The sequence below is a fragment of the Macrobrachium rosenbergii genome, chromosome 54 (genome assembly GCF_040412425.1).
Source record: "Macrobrachium rosenbergii isolate ZJJX-2024 chromosome 54, ASM4041242v1, whole genome shotgun sequence".
NCBI lineage: Eukaryota > Metazoa > Arthropoda > Malacostraca > Decapoda > Palaemonidae > Macrobrachium > Macrobrachium rosenbergii.
In genome coordinates, this window is record NC_089794.1 from 35399896 (window position 1) to 35423424 (window position 23529).

At 34.6% G+C, this 23529-nt stretch overlaps 1 protein-coding gene across 5 annotated transcripts in view; it reads right to left on the reverse strand.

Moving 5' to 3' along the window:
• The window catches only part of LOC136834968 (PMS1 protein homolog 1-like), a 52464-nt gene that overhangs the window by 17063 nt on the left and 11872 nt on the right, over positions 1–23529 (reverse strand). For all 5 annotated transcript variants that reach the window (XR_010851943.1, XM_067097918.1, XM_067097917.1 and 2 more), the window contains exons 6-14: positions 21505–21613; positions 19846–19971; positions 18045–18185; positions 15174–16400; positions 11252–11486; positions 9839–9980; positions 4950–5033; positions 2799–3146; positions 1790–1917 (exon numbers count right to left, since the gene is read on the reverse strand). Coding sequence is in view for 4 of the 5 variants with exons in the window: in XM_067097918.1 (XP_066954019.1) it covers positions 1790–1917; positions 2799–3146; positions 4950–5033; positions 9839–9980; positions 11252–11486; positions 15174–16400; positions 18045–18185; positions 19846–19971; positions 21505–21613 (2540 nt within the window). In the remaining variant the exon portion in view is untranslated. The remainder of the gene's footprint in view (positions 1–1789; positions 1918–2798; positions 3147–4949; positions 5034–9838; positions 9981–11251; positions 11487–15173; positions 16401–18044; positions 18186–19845; positions 19972–21504; positions 21614–23529) is intronic.

Below are 23529 nucleotides of genomic sequence, written 5' to 3' on the forward strand. Positions count from 1 at the left end.
GAAGTCATCACATTAAAAACCCCAACCCAACCCGAACCTGGAGAAGACAGAACCTTCCACTTCTCTTCCTGAACACTTCCTAACCTATTTTCCCCACTCGTCTGCATCTACCTAAATCTACATCAACATCAGAACTTACACCTTGAGTGGGAAGGTGGGAATCTGCTGCTAACACTGCCTGCTCTGCGCCAGGGGGGCCGGCAGAACCTACCTTTGAGGCTTGCGGTTCTCCGTGACCCCCGCCACCCGTTAGGGCTGGTTCTGGAACAGGCAGGGGGGCTGAAAAGGAACGATTAGAATCAAGCAAGCTACTACTATCACTATCTCTATTCTCTGTTAACTTACTCATCAGGCTAGAAATAGGCTAGACATATTGGATGATAAACTGTCCTCTAACTTCTTGAATAACTCTGAATCTAACGCTTCCTTATCTACTGATTGTAACCCAACAGCTGATCCTGACCTACGCTTACTCTCCGAAGCAAAGGATTTTCTGTTTCAAATAATCCTCTATTTGATCTACTGACCAAGACCTACTCTCATCACATCTCTGACTGATACTACACTGAACCTTCCCACATAAAATACAAACAGAATGTCGATCGTGTTTGAGGGTACTCATCCTACGCTTGCCGGACGTGCAGGACCGATGAGCGGCAGCATCTTTAGCAGTAGAAGCCTCGGTTGTCGAAGATGTAGACGAAGCGGAAGCAGCTGCGCTAGCAGACAGCGACATCTTCTTGTCTGACTTGTCCAATCGAGTCCAAAATACCGATCCAAAGTTAAAACCGGGAGAGAAGTTCCAAATCCAGTCAATAAAGTATAAATCCAGGAGAAAAGGCATTGAAAACAGTCCAAAATCGTAATCTGATGTGATGTCCAAATTCTTTAAATGGGGGTCGGGCTAAATGACCAAAAGTTCGCCTGATGTGGGACACACCCACACAGCACAGCGAACAAATAACAATTGGGGATGTCAGCCTCTGTCGGTCGGTATTTGCAGCAGCATTGTCAACGGTACCTCAGGTAACTCATTTGACAAGATTTTTCCTGTAACATTGGTAATGCTGACAGTTAATTATGGGTAAAATTATGGGCATATAGTTCGGGCTGGTCAGTGACCTGGGTTAATTCAGGTGTTCAGGTACTGTATTGCAATAGACAATCATTAATACCAACACAACAGTATCAAGAAGGCTTGCAACACTTCAGACCACATCATCTTCATTTCTGGATAAAAAAATGCATGGAAACCCTTTATTTTCCAATACATATTACTAATCAGGCTTTTTCAAGGCTGTCATTCACAACTACTATGAAACTGAAAATACTACTAAGCCATCCTTACTAGTTAAAAATTTTACTCAGGAATGATTACCAGTAACTTGCATGGTCAACTTGGAGATCTTTCCCCATGCTCCCTATTCTTAGATTCTATTTTTTTGGCAGAATATATTACTCTCTATGGATTAAGACTGCTCTTCTTATCCTATTTGCCTTCTGGCATCTATAAAATAAAATTAAAGTGAGATTCCTTATTGATTCTTCTTCAACATGGCATTAAACACATAATTATACTCTTATTATACCCACACTTGATAACTTGAGGACAATATCCACCCAACTTAATAACCCTTGATATTTTGTCTGACCTTACAAGCTGCCTATAAGTTATGGATTTATTCTGCACTTGAAGAAAATTTGTACCAGTAATCCCCCTTCAACTTCAATTCTCAGGAGGCAATCTTGCAATTAAAGAAACACATGCAGCAGTAAGTAGTAGACTTACTTCTATATAAAGCAATTTTAAAGCCATTCATAGTTACTCTTTTGTCTGTAACTGTGTAAAAATTTTGACCAGCCATTTTTTCTCGCTTCAAACCACACAGTAACGTCCAGTTGTCCTCTCCTATGACGCTGAAATAGAAAAAGTATAATGATGTTCGGAAATTACCATTATATTGAAGATTAAAAAAATCTTTTAGCATGTTACAGTATTAAAAGTAATACCTAAAGAAAATTTCTAAGAAAGATCTTATCACTAAATCACTTACTGCTCTATATACATATTAGAATGATAAACCTTAAAAATATATTTAATGGATGTCTTCAAATACTTTATAAAAATGTGTTGTCAATTCCTTTACACGCCCAAATGCCCACATTTACTGGGGATTGTACTATGATATGATGCTGATGTCAATCTGGCTAGAGCATCTTCTTTGCCATACCAGGTAAAGAAAATTTGATGTAGCCATATGTTATTTTTAAACTTCACCATCACTTTTACTTTTTAGCTATTCTGACAAAAACATTTTTAAGTTTACAGAAGTGAGTAAATTTGTCAAAAACTGGACCCAGATGTCCCACTGCAGATAATTTTCAAACATTTCAATATAATAGTACCTCAAGGCCTTAGGAAAATTACTTGCAAGTGGTGGATTATGAATTCCAATTTTTCACAGAAGTATAGTGGTAAAACCAAAAATGATGATCTTATGGCCATCCAATTAAATCTGCCTCTATGCTGAGCAGATAAAAAATTCAGAAACTGACCCACAATGGTTCTTAAAAATATTCATGACATCACAAAAATGGGGAATTGTTATATGCTCTTACTGCCTTAACATCAATGGAAAAATCAAGCAGACATTATTACAGTAAGTAATATACAATCTTTCAATAAAAGTATATCAAGCAGTAACAAAGGAAAAAATTCTCAAGTAATAACAAAGGAAAAAAATTTTCTTGAAGTAAGCTGCATAAAGATTTAAACATTGTAATTCCACATATCTTACCTGGAATTGAAAGGAATGGGATCACTCACACTGGGCGCTGGTAATGTGAAAGTCTGGAAAAGGCTACGACAGAGGATGGTCTCATGCAGCCTTGACACATTTAAAGCGTTGATTTCTCCATCTTTCAGGCATATCCAACCTTCTCCATTTGCCAGAGACCCAATCAGCCTGGGAGAATCTTCGACAGAGGCCAAATTGTTTTGTGACTCCATTTTTTGTTTAATTATATTAACAGTAATATCAATTTCTTTACAGCGGTCCTTCCATGGATGCTTTGAAACTAAAGGTTGCTGGGGAAAAATCTTTCCTCCTTTTTTAACCAATTGTGGTGTCAAGGGTGCAACGTACCTGAAAAAATTCACTCCTTGATATCTCTCATTTCATTACTTTAGCTAAACTAAATAACATGTATGCACATGCAAAAATTTTTAAGCTTTAAAATTATACTCTACTATGATGGTATAAAACCTTAGATTACAGACCACAACAAACCATAAGTATAAATGTAAAAAGATACTGCGAGGTACATAATCATTCTGGTTTCTGCCCTGACAAATTATACATATTTTTGTTGAAATAAAGTATACCATTTTGTCTTCATTTGTGTTAATTTTCATATCTTATACAGTAATTCTAACCCCCATAAAAGAGAAAAATTACAGTATTATTATTTATGAAGCATGGCACAAGGAAAATTTATCAATACAAAATGAAAAACATCATAGGTACTTGGACTGTACAATAAATGTGAATGTAAGCAATCACAAGAACATCTGTCTGACCAATCTACAAATGTTTCTTTCCCTTTCTCTCTTACACATATATTAGTGATACAATAAATCTAATCCTATTATAATATACTATATTTTTCATTTTGTCTAGCTTATGAACAAATTATCATTAATATACAATATGTCTAATCCTATTAGAGATATACTACATTTTTCATTTTGTCTGGCATATGAACAAATTATCATTAATGTCAAAATGCATCAAAGTTACTTGGACTAAGTAATAATACAAAAACTTAGGCCATCCATGCTTGGTAACACATCAGGCTATTTGAATCCGTAATTGTACTGAACTGAACTTTCTCTCTCTCTCTCCATATTACTGATGCTATACAGTAATTTCAAAAACTATACAGATATTTGAAAAGCTAATAGAAATAAAGTTAAATATAATGCAGAAAACAAATATTCAAATATACGGGTGGCCAAATGAATAACTGGAAAAAGCCATCAAATGTTATGGTGATTACAGACACAATGACTGAGGCACGTAACATTTACGTTCTATAGATGTTGAAAGTAGTTGCTAATATGTACATTATGATTAGACACTGAAAATGGTATGTCTAGTCATTAGGCTATTTGAATCTAATTGCACAGAACTGAACTTCTGTTAGCCTTACTCTCTCTCTCTCTCTCTCTCTCTCCATATTACTGATGCTATACCGTAATTTCAAAAACTATAGATATTTGAAAAGCTAATAGAAATAAAATTAAGCATAATGCAGAAAACAAATATTCAAATATACGGGTGGCCAAATGAATAACTGGAAAAAGCCATCAAATGTTATGGTGATTACAGACACAATGACTGAGGCACGTAACATTTACGTTCTATAGATGTTGAAAGTAGTTGCTAATATGTACATTATGATTAGACACTGAAAATGGTACGTCTAGTCATTTTAGATATCACTGACCTTTGCTGATGATGATTGTAACACAATGTTCAGAAAAATTTTAATGACTAGTGCAAAATGACCATGGTTTAAAACTGTTGACGCTAGTTCCTTATTACATAGGTGACATATGAATTAAGAAAATAAGATGAGTGTACACAGCTACTTTAGATAATAAACCCTGGTAAAACACTTTCCTCCCAACAGGGAACTCATTGTACTTTTTATTTTCTTATTTGACTATACATTACTTAAATTTTTGTCTGAATTTATTGTAGACCACTAGTCTTTGCATTTACATCTTAGTGTAGGATTTGTTAATTGTAATCAAAACCAGCTGCTCATACCCAGTAGTTTAAACCTGCATATTTCATGCTTCACAAATTTTCCTGAATTTTGTTTATGAAAAAAGTATATCTAATTGTCAAATACAGTAATTCAGCAAATTCAGTCATAATTACCTGTCTAATGTAGCTTTGCTGCCAAGACCAACTTTTAGTGATGTATCAGCTGAATCATTCAAACCCTTGGCTTCTCTTATTTTTCTGCAAGTAAAAACAATCATATTGGAAAAGTAACAAGGAAAACAGACACAGTTCAATATTACACTGCACTGCACTCACACTTACTACACATCTGATCATTGACTAGGATGTTTTGAGCAAGTTTTGATATTAAAAATAGCAGGTGAGAACTGAACTAAAAATAGATAATGATGTTGGACCACAAAGTACAAAGAGTTCAAAGGAAATTGAAAATAGTAAATCAGAAATCAATGCAACTTAGAATGCAGCAAAGAACTGTGTTACCTACAGTGTAGCACTCAATATTCACTTACAAGGAAACAAGATAAAAAAGTGGAGAGGACTCATCATTCAGACATCTAACACTTCAAAGGGATGAACTTATGAAAAAAAAAAGTCAATGATGATTCATATTGCAAACTGGAGGCCAATACCACCTCTTAAAATAAAAATTAATAATGAACTTTTACCATATATCAGTACCAAGCGTGTGGTGATAACTGGTTACAACAGCAAAAAATCGTGCAATTAACTATTGTTTCTCTAAAAAACTACTGGTGGCACCTCATCTTAACAGACCTCACAACAGTGGATTTCAGTATTTAATGGACTTGCCTGAGTCCAATAAAAATGATTAAAATATTTTGCACTTGCTGGAGAAATCCAGTATGATAGTGTTATCATACAGTAGACCGAACCTTTCTTGTTTGTTCATGTGAGGGTGGAGGGTAAATGAATGAACAAACACATACATGTACACTAATGCTTTCCTGCCTGTGTGGGTGGATAGTGAGCAACACACGTACAAACACAACCAAAGCTTTCCTTCTTGTACATCATGTTATAAAACAATATGTACCTATTGTGGGCCCAACTTCCTCTCTCCTACACACATCTGGTAAGCATAAGTAGGTACAGGTATGTACACATATTATTAGAAGCGTGTCATTTTGCAGATTTATCCCCGAATTCAAATCATAAGTACAGCCATACCCCAAACTTACGTGAGGTTAGGTTCCAGAACCCCTCCCACAAGGTGAATTTTTGCATAAGTTGGGCACGGTCTCCAAAAATGCTAATAAATGCTTATTTCTAAAGTTTAAACACTAAATATGACCCTAATCATGCTCCCAAATTATTAAGTTAACATTTAAATGAAATTAAAGTTACTGTAATTTCATTTAAAAGTTAGCTTAATACATTACCCTTAAAAAAAAGAAATAAATGGTTGACATAAAAACAGAGTTCGAAGAGAATTCTGTCTCTCTCCCCTCCTGACCGATCTATTCTTAGAAGTCTTCTCAACCTCTTTTTAATAACTTCTTTATTCTACGTTTCTTTCTCTTTGTTCTGAAATGCTTTTCGTGAACAAACTTTGTTTTTTATTTTGATTCATACAACTCTCAGTTATTATGTCTCTATGTTTTAGAACATGATTGTCACACTAGCGCATTTACACTTTGTAGAAGGTACAGGTAAAATTATATCAATTTAAACTATCTACTGAACAGGTAAAGACGTACAGAGAAATAGTAAGTTGTAAAATGTGTGAGCACTGACTATGAACGAGAGAGAGAGAGAGAGAGAGAGAGAGAGAGAGAGAGAGAGAGAGAGAGAGAGAGAGAGAGAGAGAGAGAGAGAGAGAGATAAGGGTTGTCCTTACTTAACAGAGTAAAATGATTTATCAATTATTACGGAGACTGAGAGAATAACGTGAGAGAGAGAGAGAGAGAGAGAGAGAGAGAGAGAGAGAGAGAGAGAGAGAGAGAGAGAGAGAGAGAGATTGTCCTTACTTGAAATATCAAGTTAAATTATTTACGAATTATTACAGAGACAAAGAGAATAACATGAGAGAGAGAGAGAGAGAGAGAGAGAGAGAGAGAGAGAGAGAGAGAGAGAGAGAGAGAGAGTTATTCTTACGTTAGATATGAAAAGATGGAAATTCAGTATTAAATCAAAGTTACTGTAATTTCATTTAAAAGTTAGCTTAATGCATTACCCTTACGTAAGAATATAGGAGAGAGTGAAGATTAGCATACTATTTCTCTCTTCCCCCCAATCCACCGATCTATTTTTAGAAGTCTTCTCAACCTTGTTTTGAAAAACTTCTTTATTCTGTCTCTTTCTCTTTGTTATGAAATGCTCCTTGTCTCTATATTTTAGAACAGCACATTTACAGTTTTAAATGGCACAGGTAAAATTAGATCAATTTAAAATTATCAGACAGAGAGGAAGAGAGTCCTTAAAATATCATAAATTATTTAACTAATTATTAGAGAGAGAAAGAGAATAACAGAGAGAGAGAGAGAGAGAGAGAGAGAGAGAGAGAGAGAGAGAGAGAGAGAGAGAGAGAGAGAGAGAAATATCAAGTTAAATTATTTATGAATTATTACAGAGACAAAGAGAAAAATTTTTATGAATGATAGAGAGAGAGAGAGAGAGAGAGAGAGAGAGAGAGAATTACAAGAAACCTCTGACCACTAATCAGCAACACTACCCCTTCTTGTTATGTTAAAGTGACATGTCTGACAGCTTCTTGCCTTTGAGCTTCTTACAGAAGATGAGGGAAAAATATTTGTTTGTTTAAAATACATATCACATACAAATTTTGTAATTACAGTTTTATTATTATTATTATTATTATTATTATTATTATTATTATTTTTATAGTATTATTATTTTATCTTATTAATCTTATTAATATTTGAAAATTAGTACTATTATTAGGTAAAAAATTTATTTATCAAACAAAACAAATAAACATATACATGGTCCATAAAAATTCTCTCATCTCAGTAAGAGAGAGAGAGAGAGAGAGAGAGAGAGAGAGAGAGAGAGAGAGAGAGAGAAATTATTACTTTTATTATCTGTTATTTAATTTACACATTAAAGCTTGAAAACTTATAAATTACATAAAAAATGATGTTTCTCAGTACTGTATTCGCAAATGTTCGCGTGTCTGTGAAAAACTCGTGTATGATAATTAGTTACGTTTCAATGAAAAGTTCACGTGTCCGTGAATTCACGCAAGTTTGGGTATTATTGTAATTCAATACTTAAAACTGAATAGCAATTACAAAATGCCCGGTAGGTTAGGCTATTAGATAATTTATATAGAATTGCTCGAGACTATAAGCTGTGATAGCTAGCCCTGGGGTACCCTACTGTGCAGGTCTTTGTTAATCAGTGGATTTTGTTACTTAGTGGAAGGGGCAGACCCCCAAGCTGTCTGTTAAGTTGAGATGACACTGTATTTGCATCACTTCAGAAACTATTGTAGTGCTGGAACTTATTCTGAATGGTTTTGCAACACAAAAGGTTGATATAATGACTTATAATTGAAACATCTCGGTAACAATCTACTAAGATGTACAAGCATATCCCTGTAAGCAGTACCAAAGGTTCTTTGCAATGAATCTTTAAACCCAAAATGCAGTGCTTTCTGTCTTACTTCTCTTGCAATCCTTTTGGTCTCCTCTACCACACTGTCCAATTTATTTAGGCTTTGCTTTGCCCCAAAATAACAATGAGTCTTACAGGACACAGAGAGGCTTCATAACAAGGGGAGAGCCAAATCATAAGCTCCAATAAGCTCCGCTTGGGCTTAAAAGTTTCAGTAAACTCAATACTAGGATGTTTCAATAAGCTTGCCTTAAGCTTAAAGCTGCTTCTTATGCTTAAACCTACTTTAGTCAGATAAGCTAAAACATAAATCTGTTCAAATCAGGCCATCTTATTCTTACATCTGTTTCAATCAGATTGGCTTATGCTTGAACCTGCCTTAATTAGAATGGCTTATGTTAAATATGTTTCAATCAGCATGGTTCCTGCTTAAATACACTTCAGAAACCTCAGCTCTTGCTTAAATCTGCTTAAATAAGTTCAGCCCAGGCTTAAATCTATTTCAACCCTCAAAAAACCATGCAGATGCCAGTGTTTATAAAATCCTACGTAAAAATTTATGAGATTTACCTATGGGAGACTGGTCGAGCCATTTCACAAAGATTAACAGAGCACAAACAATCAGTAAAATATAGTTCACAGAGGTTGGGGCTTGTCATACAGATGAGGGACACTGGTCATATAAATTCAAGTGAGCTGATTTTCAAAAGTGACTGGCTGTATATAATGAAGATTCTGGAATCTGCCATTATCAGTAAAACTGAGAATAAGAAATTGTCAGGAAGACAGAGAAAATCAGATTTCATCGAGTTAATCTTAAAACCCACTCCTAAGCAAGTGTTCCAGTGGATAAGCCTACCAGACTTGAGACACAGGTGGGAGCCAACAAGGATTAAAGACAATGGATTGACCCCTTTCATCATAGGACAACTGTCATTTCCTATCCCGTCCATGTTGTTATCTTACACTTGCATATTTCATATACTACATACCCTTGTCACTTCAGTGATCTAAGTACTGTCAACTGAAATAATGGATTTTACTGTGGCAAAAGTATTTTTATGGGTCTTTTAAACAATGCTTAAATGTTTCAACAAGCAGGGCTTAAGCCTAAATTGGCTTGCATAAGCTGAGCTTATGCTTGATTCTACTCGATAAACATACTGATTCATGAATCTGCTTCTATAATCTCAGCTGTTGCTTCAAAATGCCTTAATATCATTTTCATTTACTCCCTTTGGTTTATTCCATACTTTCCTGTTACCAGTGCCCCACCCCCAAAAAAAAAAGAAAAAAGACAAGTTCTCTCCCCTTATACATTGCCCTGCTTATTGCAACCATATGTCCAAATACAATCAGAATTTTTTTTTCCTTTTAGTCTGTGCTAATGCAAGGCTTCAAACTGACTGCACCTAATACATTACCTGATCTCCCTTTGGTATCTTTCAGAATCTTCTTTGGCCATGTCTTCATAGTGTTTCTTAGTTTCACCTGTCAATTCCTTCCATCTGTTAGCCATTTCCCTTGCCACAAATGCAAAGTCTTTGCCTGGATTTTCTGCCAACACTTAAAATCATACAGGAGAAAGTCATTAACAAATTATTTATGAAAGGTCAAGTAATTTTCACTAAACATAATTTCAAAAATACTTAACAACAAAATTTAGTATTGTAATCTATGTTCAAATCCTTATAAACTACTTTCTGCTGAACATCTGAACTAAAAAACTATTACTTGAGAAAAACTGTTTCCATTAATATACACAAAACTGAAAATGTTCTGACGCTTAAAATTCTTTGAACATTCCAACAAAGTCATCTGCAGAAATCTACATGAAAGTCCCACTAGCAAGTGCTTGGTGGAATGAGAAGACACAATTTGTTTGAGTGTGCTGGAGGGGTGGGGTTGAAATACCAGGTACATCCTACAGTGAAGCATCCTGAGTGGCATACTGAAGGCAGAATTACAGTTCCTTCCACTGCCTCTTCTTAAACACTACGATGAATTTCATCTGTCCCCATATTTCCCATATTTTGCTCTTCCCTCATTTTTATACAACTGCACTAATATTTGATTAGCCTGTGCCACATTTTTCACCTCACATTTAATACCGAATACTGTACTTGGACCAACTCTAATAACAGAAATCTGACTTGGTTAGTTGATTAATGTAGATTACAATATTTGCTATTTTAGCAAAAAAGCAGTATAATTATGTAACACAGTCCCATGGGCATCCTAATAGGATTTCTAACACAAGCAACCTAACACTACTTACCTGATCTCCCTTAATATGTAAACCCTTGTCACTCCAGTGATCTAAGTACTGTCAACTGAAATATTAGTTGCCAGAAATGTCCATTCTAATTTCATCTGAAGTTCTGCTACTGCAGTATTTTACAGTTTTTCTTTATTATTCATGAACTGACCTAAAATTTTACATTTTTGCTTAACATTACTCATGTACTTCTATATTACTAATACTGTAGTCATTTCTGCTAAACTATCATGGAAGTTTATCATTCTTGTAAAATGAAGATAAATACAAAAAATAGTTAAGAACTGAAGGCTTTGTCTGCAAGTTGTGAAGTAACCATCATCAATACTCAGCCATTCAAAACTGGGTTTCTTTTAAGTACTGCTAAATATTCCTACTAAAGACTTGCATATCAAACCTGATAAAAAGATTTTTTTGGCTTTGCCTGCACATTACCTAGCAATTACTGTAATAAAAATCTACATCTATTCAGATCTTAATTTCCTTTACCTGGAGGAAACTAATGTTTCCAAAGTCTATGCATTAATTCTGAAGAGAGTTCAAACACCTTCTTACATACCATGTGGTCTAATATCTCTGGAGAAGTAAATGAAAGCGCTTGATGGTCTTCTAACTGGCTTGTTGTGTACGTATTCAAATGAAGTTGAAGCTAAAGAATTAATTTGCTTCTTCTTTGGAGGAGCAGACGTTACATCTTTAGAAACCAATGATAACGGTCTCTTTCCTTCCAACTTTTGAATGGAACTTTCATCAACGCAGGAATTACTGTTTGGTGGCTTCAGAAGCTGAACAGTCTGAAAATCAACCATTCATTAAAAATGTTCTTCATGTAGACAATCCATAATTTTAAAAATCACTTTACAAGGATGAAGGACTAAAAAGAATTGTGAATTTCATTAAAACAAATCCAACATATTTAGAATTCAGGATCAGCCTAAGGACTCCTCATGTCTAGTTAAATTATTTAATAACAATAAAAATAAATAATTAAAAATAATAATAAATATAGATATCATACAATAAAAAAGCAGTGTCCAAAATCATCTTTAATTTCACGTAAACTACACCAGCTAGCATCAGGAATGCAACACCATTCCTCCTCCAAAATATACCACAGTTTCCATAGACTAATTTGTCTCCACTCTCTTTATTCTTTGCACTTCTTTAGTTACCATCCTAGCCATTTCTTCATCTTAGTTCTTTCTCTCCAGTTTTCTGGGCATTTCTACTGGTCTCCATCCTACTACTAATATAATTATGACTTGTATGTACTCATTCCATGTTTAATGACAGTCATCCCCACACTATTTCCATCTTTAAGACTCCACCCAGGAATCTTCACATATACAGTACCCTGTAAAAAAAACTCCTTTATTTTTTTTTCAGGTCACCATGTCTCTGATGTATAAAGTACTACAGTTGACCCCTGCCTATTTGTGGTTCAGGATTCATGGCTTCACTGATTCGCAAATTTTTCTGTGGAACTTATCCCCAAAGTATTTGCAGAAAATTTGGTAATTTGCAGATTTTTTGTCAAGAAAATTCACTAAATACGGGCAGTCCCCGGTTATTGGGGGGCTTGGTTATCGGTGATCCAGTTTTATGGCACCTGTCTAGTGACGAAAATCGCCGATTTCCATTTATCGGCGCCAATACATACCTAACAGAGGCACCAATAACTGAAAATCCCAGATTTTTGGTTGTCACCACACCGTCAGAACGGAACCCATGCTGATAACTGGGGACTGCCTGTATTGTATTTTCATGTTATTTTCGAGACTATATACATTTTTTATGGCAAAAATACTAATTTACTAATTTTCAAATACAGTATTAATATATTAATGTTAACAGCAAAATATCAATAAAAAATTTTTTTTAATGCATATTGAAATATTTAGGTACACACTTAACTCGTGAATTACCAATGTCTCTCCTAGCTACTGAAAAAAGAAAATGGGATAGCTTCAATACTATATGAGAGAAAATGGCTGTGCCTGAATATAGGAGTAACTTGATTAGTTTTCACACTTAGCTGTTAGCCATATATTTTCAAGGGTAAAATTGTAAGATGACTTTGAAATGATAATACAGGCAGTCCCCGGTTTACGACGGGTCCAGCTTACGACGCTTTTCAAATATATTCATCAGAAATTTTTCCCGGTTTACAACGCATGTTCCGGGGTTACGACATGTCGTACGCCGATCCGACGGAAGAAATATGGCTCCAAAACGGCAGAATAATCAAAATTTGGAGGCTTTTTGGATGAAAAACTCAATAAAAATGCAGTTTACATCGTTTTCAATACACCCAAAGCATTAAAAGTAAGGTTTTCTTAGGATTTTTTACGATTTTCGACGATTTTTCGGTTTACAACGCGGTGGAAAAACGGAACTCCTGTCGTAAACCGGGGGCTGCCTGTACTGTAAAGTGTTTTAGGATAATAGATTAAGGTATATTTGATGTAGGATAATAGTTAAGGCATACATTTGGTGTTTGAACTATTAAAATTAGCAGTTATAAATGTTTTTAGAGGGGGGTCCTTTATGTTTGAACTATTAAAATAAGCAGTTATAAGCATTTTTTGAGGGGGATGTCAAGTATTTGCGGATTTTAGCTATTCAGGGATGGTTGCGGTCCCTATCCCCCGCGAATACTGGGGTGACTCAGACCTTATATATACATGGGTTCCCGCTAATACCGGGGGTTGACTCAGACCTTATATATGCATCATAACTTTTTGGGTGTTTCCTAATGGATTATGCTAATTTACTAGTACTCTAATAAAACTTTTTTCACTTCATCCGGACTGTTGTTACTTCTCTTACAAGGTTTTACTGTATATACAATGCCATTTTACTGTACAAACAATGTCAACTGTAAAATGTACTGCTTTCTATCTTTCACTTTATATCCATTCCTTTTGCTCCATTTCCACTAAGATGGCCAATAGCTTCAACTTTTATCTTGTTTCCTTTTCATTCCACATTAAAGAACAAAGCCTTCATGGCAAGAGATTCTAGCACCAAGTGGTTTTGTTGAACATCAACATAATGGCATTAATTGCTCATTCAATATCTGATTCACAATCCATTCTCCCTCAATTTTTTGGCACTGAAAACCCTTTAATGTATTCATATATAGCAATCTTGGGACACAATATGTTACAGTATATTAGATACACTGCAATGTGTTGAGCTTACCGTGCAGCATCCAACTGAACAAATTCTTCAAATCTGCCCTGCTCCAATTAACAAACAAACCTTTGGGACAACCCCCCGAAGGTCTAGAAATGTGACTCAGTTGTCTTGTTTAACTATAGCCAAGGCTACTTTCCAAATGGTGCTTTTTCCCTTGTAGCCATCAAGATGTTTGTTGTGCTTTCATTAAATTTCAATGCTTTGCCCCCCCATTTCTGACCATCAATCTTCCCTTGATTCTGCTTTTCGCCAGCTCCCTGGAACTTCTTATGCTCTCATTCAACTTCCTTCCTATACACAATAAACACTGTCATAAAAAACAAGATTGGTTCCTGTCAAAATCTTTACTGTCATAAAAACAAAGGTTGGTTCAGAATCAAAATCTTTAGAGAGAATTCTTATGAGAGAGTCTGAGAGATACCAAGAGAGAGAGAGAGAGTTTGAGAGAGAGAGAGAGAGAGAGAGAGAGAGAGAGAGAGAGAGAGAGAGAGAGAGAGAGAGAGAGAGAGAGAGAGAGAGAGAGAGAGAGAGAGAGAGAGAGTCTTTTAAATAAAAAAAAAAAAACCCTTGTATTTTATACTTATAATACTTTCATATTGCCTATTTTCCTTAATTAAAAAAGGTCCTAAGAGGTACAGTATTTGAAATACATTACACTCTTCAGTGAGAATCTGTATGATCTACAGCTATCTTGCAATGTTAACTTCAAGATTTTTGGTCAATGCCTCATAAAAAATACCTTTTTGTCCCTACAGTTCTCTCTTTTTGTAGCATATACAATTACTTTTTTTTACTTTCACAGAATATCTATACAAATTACAAAGACTGTAAAAACCATTCACTGGGTTTCCAAATCAAAATTTCATTAGACTTGGGCAACGCATCCTAACATATAAACAGCCTTGAGAAGGCAATGAAATAAATCACCCACAATTGCCCTAGGAACTTTCTCAATACATCTAACAATTAACTATTCTGAAATGAGCCTCCAATTGTTATTTTCATCGTTGTCTTGAGTATGCTAAAATGAATGAGATGATGCAATTATAGCTATAAAAAGTAAAATTTGTCATAACTACCTGTATAATATAACTCCTTGAGTGATTAACAACATTAAGTACTTAACTTTCTTACACCTAAAGAAGTCAGAACCTTAATCAACAGTAATGTCATATAATCAATTATGGCTTGTGACATGGGAATTCACTCCAACTTCTTGCCATTAAAACCAAAATATTTTTACTGTACCTAAATACAAGTAATTTCAGTCTGAATCTTACCTGAATATTGCAACCATTTACAGGAATTCCACGGCTCCAATTTCCTGGCTTCAAGATGTCCTTATTTATCTCATTTTCCGTCCTAAATTCACTCAATATTTCCTTCCTAGTTTCAACGTTTTCTTTATTCTGACTGAATTTGCTATTTGTACACTCATTTTCGTTGCTAAATTCATTTAATATTTCTTTCTTAGTTTCCATGTTTTCTTTATTCTCTTCAACATTTCTACTTTTAGGCTCTAATTCTGTAGTATGGGACTCATTTTTTCCTCTCATATCAACATCATCAATTATATTTTGAGACAGAGGTGCAATCTTGTAGACTGGTATCCTATCACTACCAACTGTAGATATATGAGCCAGGTCATTTCTGTTGTCACAAGGAGATGCATTCAGAGTTTCATCAAAGACTTCAATCCCATTTTGTTTGGGATTTTTGTTTTCTGCACTAGATACTGTTGTTCTTGAATCCTTATCACAGTCAATAATTTCTCTCTCATTCTCTTCACGATTATTATGAGGTACACTTTGTACAGTAGCGGTGTTTGCAAATCTATTATTTGAATCTTTAAATTCTGTCCCCAGACCAAACACGCGGCTTTGCACAGTCTCACTGCTAGAAGTATTCATGTTCTGAAGTTTATCAACACAGTGAGAATCTCCAGAGCTATGAATAGTACTAAGTGACAGGTTGGGACAAACCTCCAGCATTCTGTTTTCAGGGGTACTAGCCATTCTACATCGTTTTTGTTCACCATCATCGTTTCCAAAATTTCTCATCAAACTAATTTCCACCTCCCTTTCCATAGTTCTTTTAAGCATGTTTTCTTCTCTGTCTCTACCAGTTATCACTTTGGGAGCTACACTTACATCTACAATTTTAACTCCCGTCTGTGGTTCCAACACTGAAGTTTTAAGAGATAAGATATTTCTCGGTGCCTGGCTACCAAACTTCTTACAAGCTGTTGAACCAACAGCTATCACATTATTTTGTTCAGTCTTCTTGGATTGGAAGTTATCCAGAAAAAATGAATCATCTTCACAAAAAGTTCCATTCTTGTTATCAGTACCAGGTGTCTTGGCAGCAGACGACACTTGTGTTACACCAGCAAAGGTACAAGTTATGTCTCCATGGTCACTGGGTATTTTTTTCTTATTCTTATCTGCTTTTTCCAAAGGCCCATAAAAATCTTCCAAAATTTCCCTCACCATTTCAAGAACAACATCCTGACAAAAAATTACATGAATTAGTACAAACCTTGATACTCATAAATATTCCTAGGAAACATCTTTAGTCTTCCATAACCTAATTCTCTAGATTTCATCAATATTTACAGTAAAAAATTAAAAGTATATAAAAAAATAGTTTATTATACAATTTTCAGGCAAAAATGTCTTCACTCCCCAAAATTTCTAATTTTACAATATTTTATGAATCAGAATCACTGATATTTTATACCTCAATAAAAAAAAAAGCCGAAGCCTTACAAAAAATCACAAAAAAATATACAATCCCTTTAGAGAAAATATCAGCTGCACAAGTCACCATGGAAACTGAAAAGTTATTCTGTTATTATGAATGATTTCAGACATCTCCTGGAACAAGTTATCTGATCAATATAAAAAACAAATATGTTTATATGTCAAAAAAAAAACAAGAAAATTGTTCTATAATCTACGTACATATGTAAAATGCTGGTCTCACACCAGAAAACTTATAATATATGTTGCCTACTCCATCCCAATATGCTTTGTCATTTGACTCAAACTCTTAACTACTTTATGAATATCTAATTTTTCAAAAAGAAATATGATCTTATAAAAAAAAGTCACTAGTTTATACCATTCACAAAGCAGATATGCTGGAAACTGACAAATATAGAAATATCAAGAAAACCAAAGCTGTTGTAGATTACATCAATGTAATGATGCATTCTTTATCTTTTTACTTTGCATGGATAAGAAATACTGTAAATTTAGTGTTACTTCAACCATAAAACCTAATTTCTGTCTATCTATCTCTCTCTCATTAAAATTTATAATGTTGTACAAATAAGAGAATAATACTACATTTTTACAATACTGTACTGCACAATTAAAAAACATAATCAACCACTGTAATAAATTTTTTAAATTCTTCCTATTTTCCTATGACTGAGTCAAATTTCAAAGTCTAATAACTTCCAAAGTACTGATAATTTTGAAAAACTGTGCACAAAATACAAACCTGCTTCTTGTTCCCCTTCTTATACGTACTATTTCAAGTTTAAAGAAGATTAAATATGATGTCAATTTGGCAGACTATATTAAAGTTAGCCTGACATCATATGGTAATTATGAATTTTCATGGAGAACCTAAGAAACTTCTATGTTTTTCATTTTGGCTATATTATACCACTAAAATGAAAATCAGAGATTTATAAGGAATAAAGATAAAAATTTGTTAAGATGAACATGCGTGACATGAAAAGTTGTGTATATTTTGTTTTTTCAAATACTTTACTAGTTTGCCCACAGTCATCCAACACCACTTTGTCTTAAAGCATTTGGATAACATGGGGTTTAATTTGTTAATGTTACCCCATAAGAACACTATGACTCTAGTACTACAAGACTCTTCATCAATTCAAACTTCAAGGCATCAAACACATCAAAGTCAAATCTGTTATCACTTTACTGTGGAAATTTTAAACTCTAAAAAAATATGACATACAGAAATGGATGAGAATATCTACCAATATACAATCATGTTCTGTCAGCAGGTTATGTAGAAGCAAACATATAAATAAAAAATGCAATTTGTATAATGAGGATAAAAATTCCACAACCTCCTTCAAGATATATTATACAGTATATCCATTTCAAGCTCACCTCATCTTTCAGAAGAACTTTAGTCTTATTAGGCTCTAAATTAACATCAATGGATTCTGCAGGCACGGTAAGAGAAACGAAGCCAATGGGGTAACGGCCATGACATGTCTCATAACCCAAGTTGAAGTAAGCCTTAGTTATCTGCAAGTAGTTAATAAAAAAGAAGCTTTCATAACATTTTTCAGCAATGCTGTTATTGTACAAAAAGTTTACATAATCCTTCAAATAACAAAAATACACAAGTACAAAGGCATTTTAATAACTACCAATGACCTTCATACCCAAATGATTCTACACTAGACTTCCAAAAATGGGGCTCCTGCTTACTTTGTGCATTCCTGGCACATCTTATTATCATGACAATAACAGTTTAACAAGTCCGCTGCATCTTATTTCTACATATTTAATGGACTAAAGCAAAGCATTGATTTTTAAATTAATGAGTGAATATTGAGGCAAGGTAAAATTAAAGTGTTGGATAGGGAGGTGGGAAGACACCCAAGACACTAATTGGACCCTTTAGTACTGTCAACAGTGTGCAACAAATGTTTTGATTTTCTACATTTCTCTCTACACTTTCTATGTCAGTCTCCTTGAAATGGGCACATAGTAAGCATTACCCACTAATAAGGTGCTCAGCACACTGTATAGAGTATTATTAAAATATTTTCTTTATGTAAAGTCTCTTGAAATTCAAAGTAGTGAATTCATTGTGAATATTATACATTTGCCCCTCTGGCATTATTCGTTCCTGAATTGTCTGTTTGAGGAAGCTGTACTTCCTTTGAATTCCCACCCAGTTTCTTGGAAGAACCTCACATTCTTACCCATTTAACAAGCTAAACTTATCTCTGCAAAATAATTATAAGAAAATCCAAATATGAACTAACTGTTTATATGTTCCCTTTTTAAGGGGAACATTAATGTAAAAATTTTATATAATTTTCCTTACAACAATAAATGTTAGACCTCGATTTTTTGTCATTACTATGTTTTATCCCTTTCTCTTCCGATATGGTCTGAATAAGTACATAACAGTACCTGTCCCACAAAAATGGACAGGATAAAAAATGAAAGAGTAAGAGGAGCTACTTAAGTCATAGAACTACCAAAGAAAGCCCAGGAAAGAAGACAGCAGCGGTATGGCCATGTGATGAGAAGGGATGAGACATATGTAGGAAGAGAGTGATGTAGATGGAGGTGCCTGGTGGGAGAGCAAGAGGAAGACTGAGGCGAGGGTGGGTGGATGTAGTTAAAGAAGACCTAAGAGACAAACAATTGTTAGAGGACAATGTGTTTGACCAAACCAGGTGGAGGAAAGCTGTCAGAAACATCAACCCCACATAGAAGTGGGAAAAGATGCAGAGAGGGAAAAGATGCAGAGAAAGAAGTACCTGCCCACCAGCCTTTGCATAAATACAAAAATCTACCTTCACAAGCTACATTAACCATTTCAGACCAGTGATGTAAAATCATATACAGTAATCCAAAACGCTATTGCTGAAATTACGACAAAATGGTCATCCACAAAAAATCTGAATAATTTATTAAAAAGACTGCATCTTGCCAGGGAAGGCCCGATAAAATCAGATATTCTACCACAAGAGACAACTTATAATAAATGCTCAAAATCAATCACCACTAAGCAAGGACTAAATGTGAGGTGCAAATGGCACAGACAGAACTGGTATGTGAATATGGTAGGATATCAAGAAACTTAAGAGATTAGGAAATGCAATCAAGTTTCATATCTTTGGCATCACTAAGCTAACCTGGAAACTTATGCTGAAATATATCATACCTTTTCAATTGATTTGTGGGTCACTGGTCGCCTGTTCACCAAAGTGAAAAATCGATCAGTTGATGAACGACCATAGTCAGCGATGCCACAGAATTTTTTCTGAGGCAAAAAAACATCAAGGGTCACCTGAAATTAAAAATATGCAAATCAGCATCATTAGTATGGGGAATTTTGCAACCCATCTGGTTATTACAGATTTCAAAAGGAATATACAGTATGTATTCAATATATAATTAGAACTTGAAATCTGAGACTTATAGGACAATTTTTCGTTGCAGAGATGCAAAAAAGTGCTCTAAACATTTTGGCCATGAATATTTGCATTCTAGAATCACTCCTTATCAAAATATCCTCCACTTTCTAAGTGTCTAGTTTCCCACTTTACAGAGTAGCACATGCTTTATGTATGCAACGTAAATCTTTGCTTCACTAATAATAAGATATTTCTATTTATCGGATATCTATCTTTCTATTATAGATATGCAGAAACTGCCCTTTTTTCTTACTCCCCTTTCATCAACTGCAATCATCCATAACAGCAGGGGTGAAAAAAAAATCAACTTCGCAAAAGGTGAAGTAAAAAGAAACATGAAAATAAACAAATAAAAAATATACAAAACAGACAACTGAAATCTATACCATAACCAGTTTTTACATAAAGGGATTAACAGGCATCTTGTGCTGGGTAAAGCACCATCATGGCACATAAACAGAATGTGGATGCTGATGTTCTATGAGACAAGTATCACATGTTTCCTCTATGAAACTAATTTGTTCAAACATACTCATTAATTGTGTAGTGTCAACATTTGTGTGACAAATGTCCCCCAGAAATTTCACTAATCATCATCATCACTTCAACCTCAGCTTCTCCCTTCTGGAGGTTACACATGAAATAAATTCTCTTCATTCTTCTCTGTTCTGTGCTCTTTCTGACTGAACTCCTATCAGGTCTATGTCTTCATCTATTGCCTTCAAGATTTCCTATGCCTTCTGACAATTCTCTGTCCTGTTACTTCCACACATTTCCAAGCCACCTCAGTCACCGAGATCTAAATGATTTTTTTTCAACTTCTTGATATTACATCACTCATCCAACTCCTTGTTTCAAAATCTCCACCATTTCCCTCATGAGGGCATGTTTCTAATGCACAGAATAGTAGAGGCCCTAAGTACTTGTCACATGTCTGCTTTCTCTGAAAATGTTTCTCTAATAACTTATCAGTAGTCTTATGTTTTTCATTTGTGAGTGTTTTGGTATAAACATTAAACTCTTTCCGTATTGACTTTTTGTATAAAAGTCAACTCATACAGTATTGACTCTCTCTCTAAAAAGCCCAAGATACAGTATATGCACTTGGTTTTACTGTATTTCTTCCTTTATATGTTATGTTCTTTATCTCTATTTTTATCATTTATATTGTTTTAAAACAATAAAATTTTAAGTCAAAGAAACACTTCCCCATTATTCACATTGTTAATGGAAAAATTAATTATGAATTAACAATTTTGCCATAAACAGAAATTTCTGAAATGTATTTAAAGTTACAAAATTTCTGTGGTATGCAACCTTTCTGGAATGTATCTTTGCGTGAAAACCAAAAGAATTGTACTAACCATCTTAACATTACAAATAAGAAATTATTGTACTTTACTTACATCACCATTAACCTTGCTTTTTGATGAAAAACCCTTGTATATTTCTGGGAAAAGATTCAAGAAGACACCTTGAATATTAGCTGCACTATTCTTCTGGAAAATGGTGGCTCTGTTCAAAAGAGAAATGTTGAATATCAACCAAACAAACTACTGTGTTGTACAGTTTTTGGAACTGCTACATCTTACCTGGTATTTAAGAGCTTTAAACGTTAAATAACAAGGCTTAAAATGGCAAATAAAAAATGATAAAAACAATTTACACAATTATGACCAACAACATTTATATTACAGTATGTTGACAAAATCCATGAAGAATACTTTAAGTAAAAAATAAAAAACAAATGCCAAATTCATATCCTAAAATGGAGGTCTCAAAATACAGATGTTTAAAAATAATTTCTGATTTGTGAATAAGACCCTTTGCTTTTTAGCCTTATTACTTGGTAACTGAATGGACAGACCATTCAGCATTTACTAATGACACACGTGTTTATGATCTTGAGAAAAGTAAAGACTACCCATCAGCTGGAGACTTACACCCATCACTCTTGTATGAACATCAATCAGAGAGAAGGGAGTTAACTCAGAAAAGCAAGGGTTTGGTTAAGAAAAATCCTTGAAAAATTTTGAACTGATGGTAAAAGATACATACTACATACAGGCTTTCAAATCATTAGAATTTCTACCAAGATGGGAGGACAATTAAGGGGGTAAGTTCCATATGACTGTCTTGATGTCACTAAGGGAAATAACGGCAATAGAATTGGGTATGCAGCCTATCCCAGAACACATAATTGCTGTGACTGATTTGTAAATCCACCTAACCCTAATGTTATGACTAGTTTAGACCCAATGTGGCAAGTGTGTAGGTATGCATGAAAATGGGAGTCTAGAAATTACTGTACAAGTATTAAAATATTAGGTGGAAAGTTAACACAAACCAACAGGGAGACAGGATGAGGGACAGGAAATTCCTAAGGAAGTGATGCATTGCAAATAAAAGAGTACGTGAAGTAAATAACAATAAAAAAACTGCTAATACATTACCATTCCTACCAAAATCATAAAACTTATTCAGTTCTCTCAATAGCTATATGTTGCATCCCCTTAGTAAAAGACAGAGGGCTTTTAACCAGGTCATGATACTTTTCAACACCACTATTAGGTTCTGCTATTGAATCAAAGGGAACCATTCTAGAAATCCCTATGTCATTCCTTAGTCTTTAAACAACCAAGTCTGAACGTGTCCATGTCTGACTGATAATTAAGGAGAACTTGGGAAGATATGGGCTATGGGGTACCAAAGCAATATCTTTTTTAACCCACAATACATGGACTGCAATGACAATCAGTGATTCTTGTAAGTGAATCTGCCAGTCAGTTGCTGATACATAAGAATTCCATTTGATGAACAAACATCAGTGTACAATATATAGGTACTGGATTTCAAAACACCTCTTCAAAGCTCTGCTGCCTCATCATTGCATAATCATTGCAGATAATAAAATGATACAAAGAGATATTTTTGTTATGAACATCAAGCAGTAACAAGTAATACAAGCTCAGGCAAGCTACTAGACTTGACAGCATTCCGTAAATCATGTACAAAATGGATCAGATCATGCAATGAAAATAGTTTTTCCAAAAGCCAAGTGATCAAAATTGAATGTAAGTTCTGCAAAGCAACAGAGAGTAACACCCCTTTGCTAACCTATAATCCTATTCTATGAAAGGAAGGAATATAAAATTTAGGCCAAAGGGTAAATGCTGGGACCTTCGAGGTCATTAGAGTTGAAAGGGAAATTGAGCAATTTGGGAAATTGAGGAAAAACCTCACTGTTGCACTATGAACAATTGTTATGAGAGGGTGGAAAGTAGGATGGAAGAAATAAAATATGAAAGGAGGTACAGTATATGGAATGAAAGGAGTTGCGGCTATGGGACAAAGGGACGCTGCATGGAACATTAAGTAATGCCTACAATGCACCATGTGAGGTGCACTGATGACAATACCCTGCTAAGGGG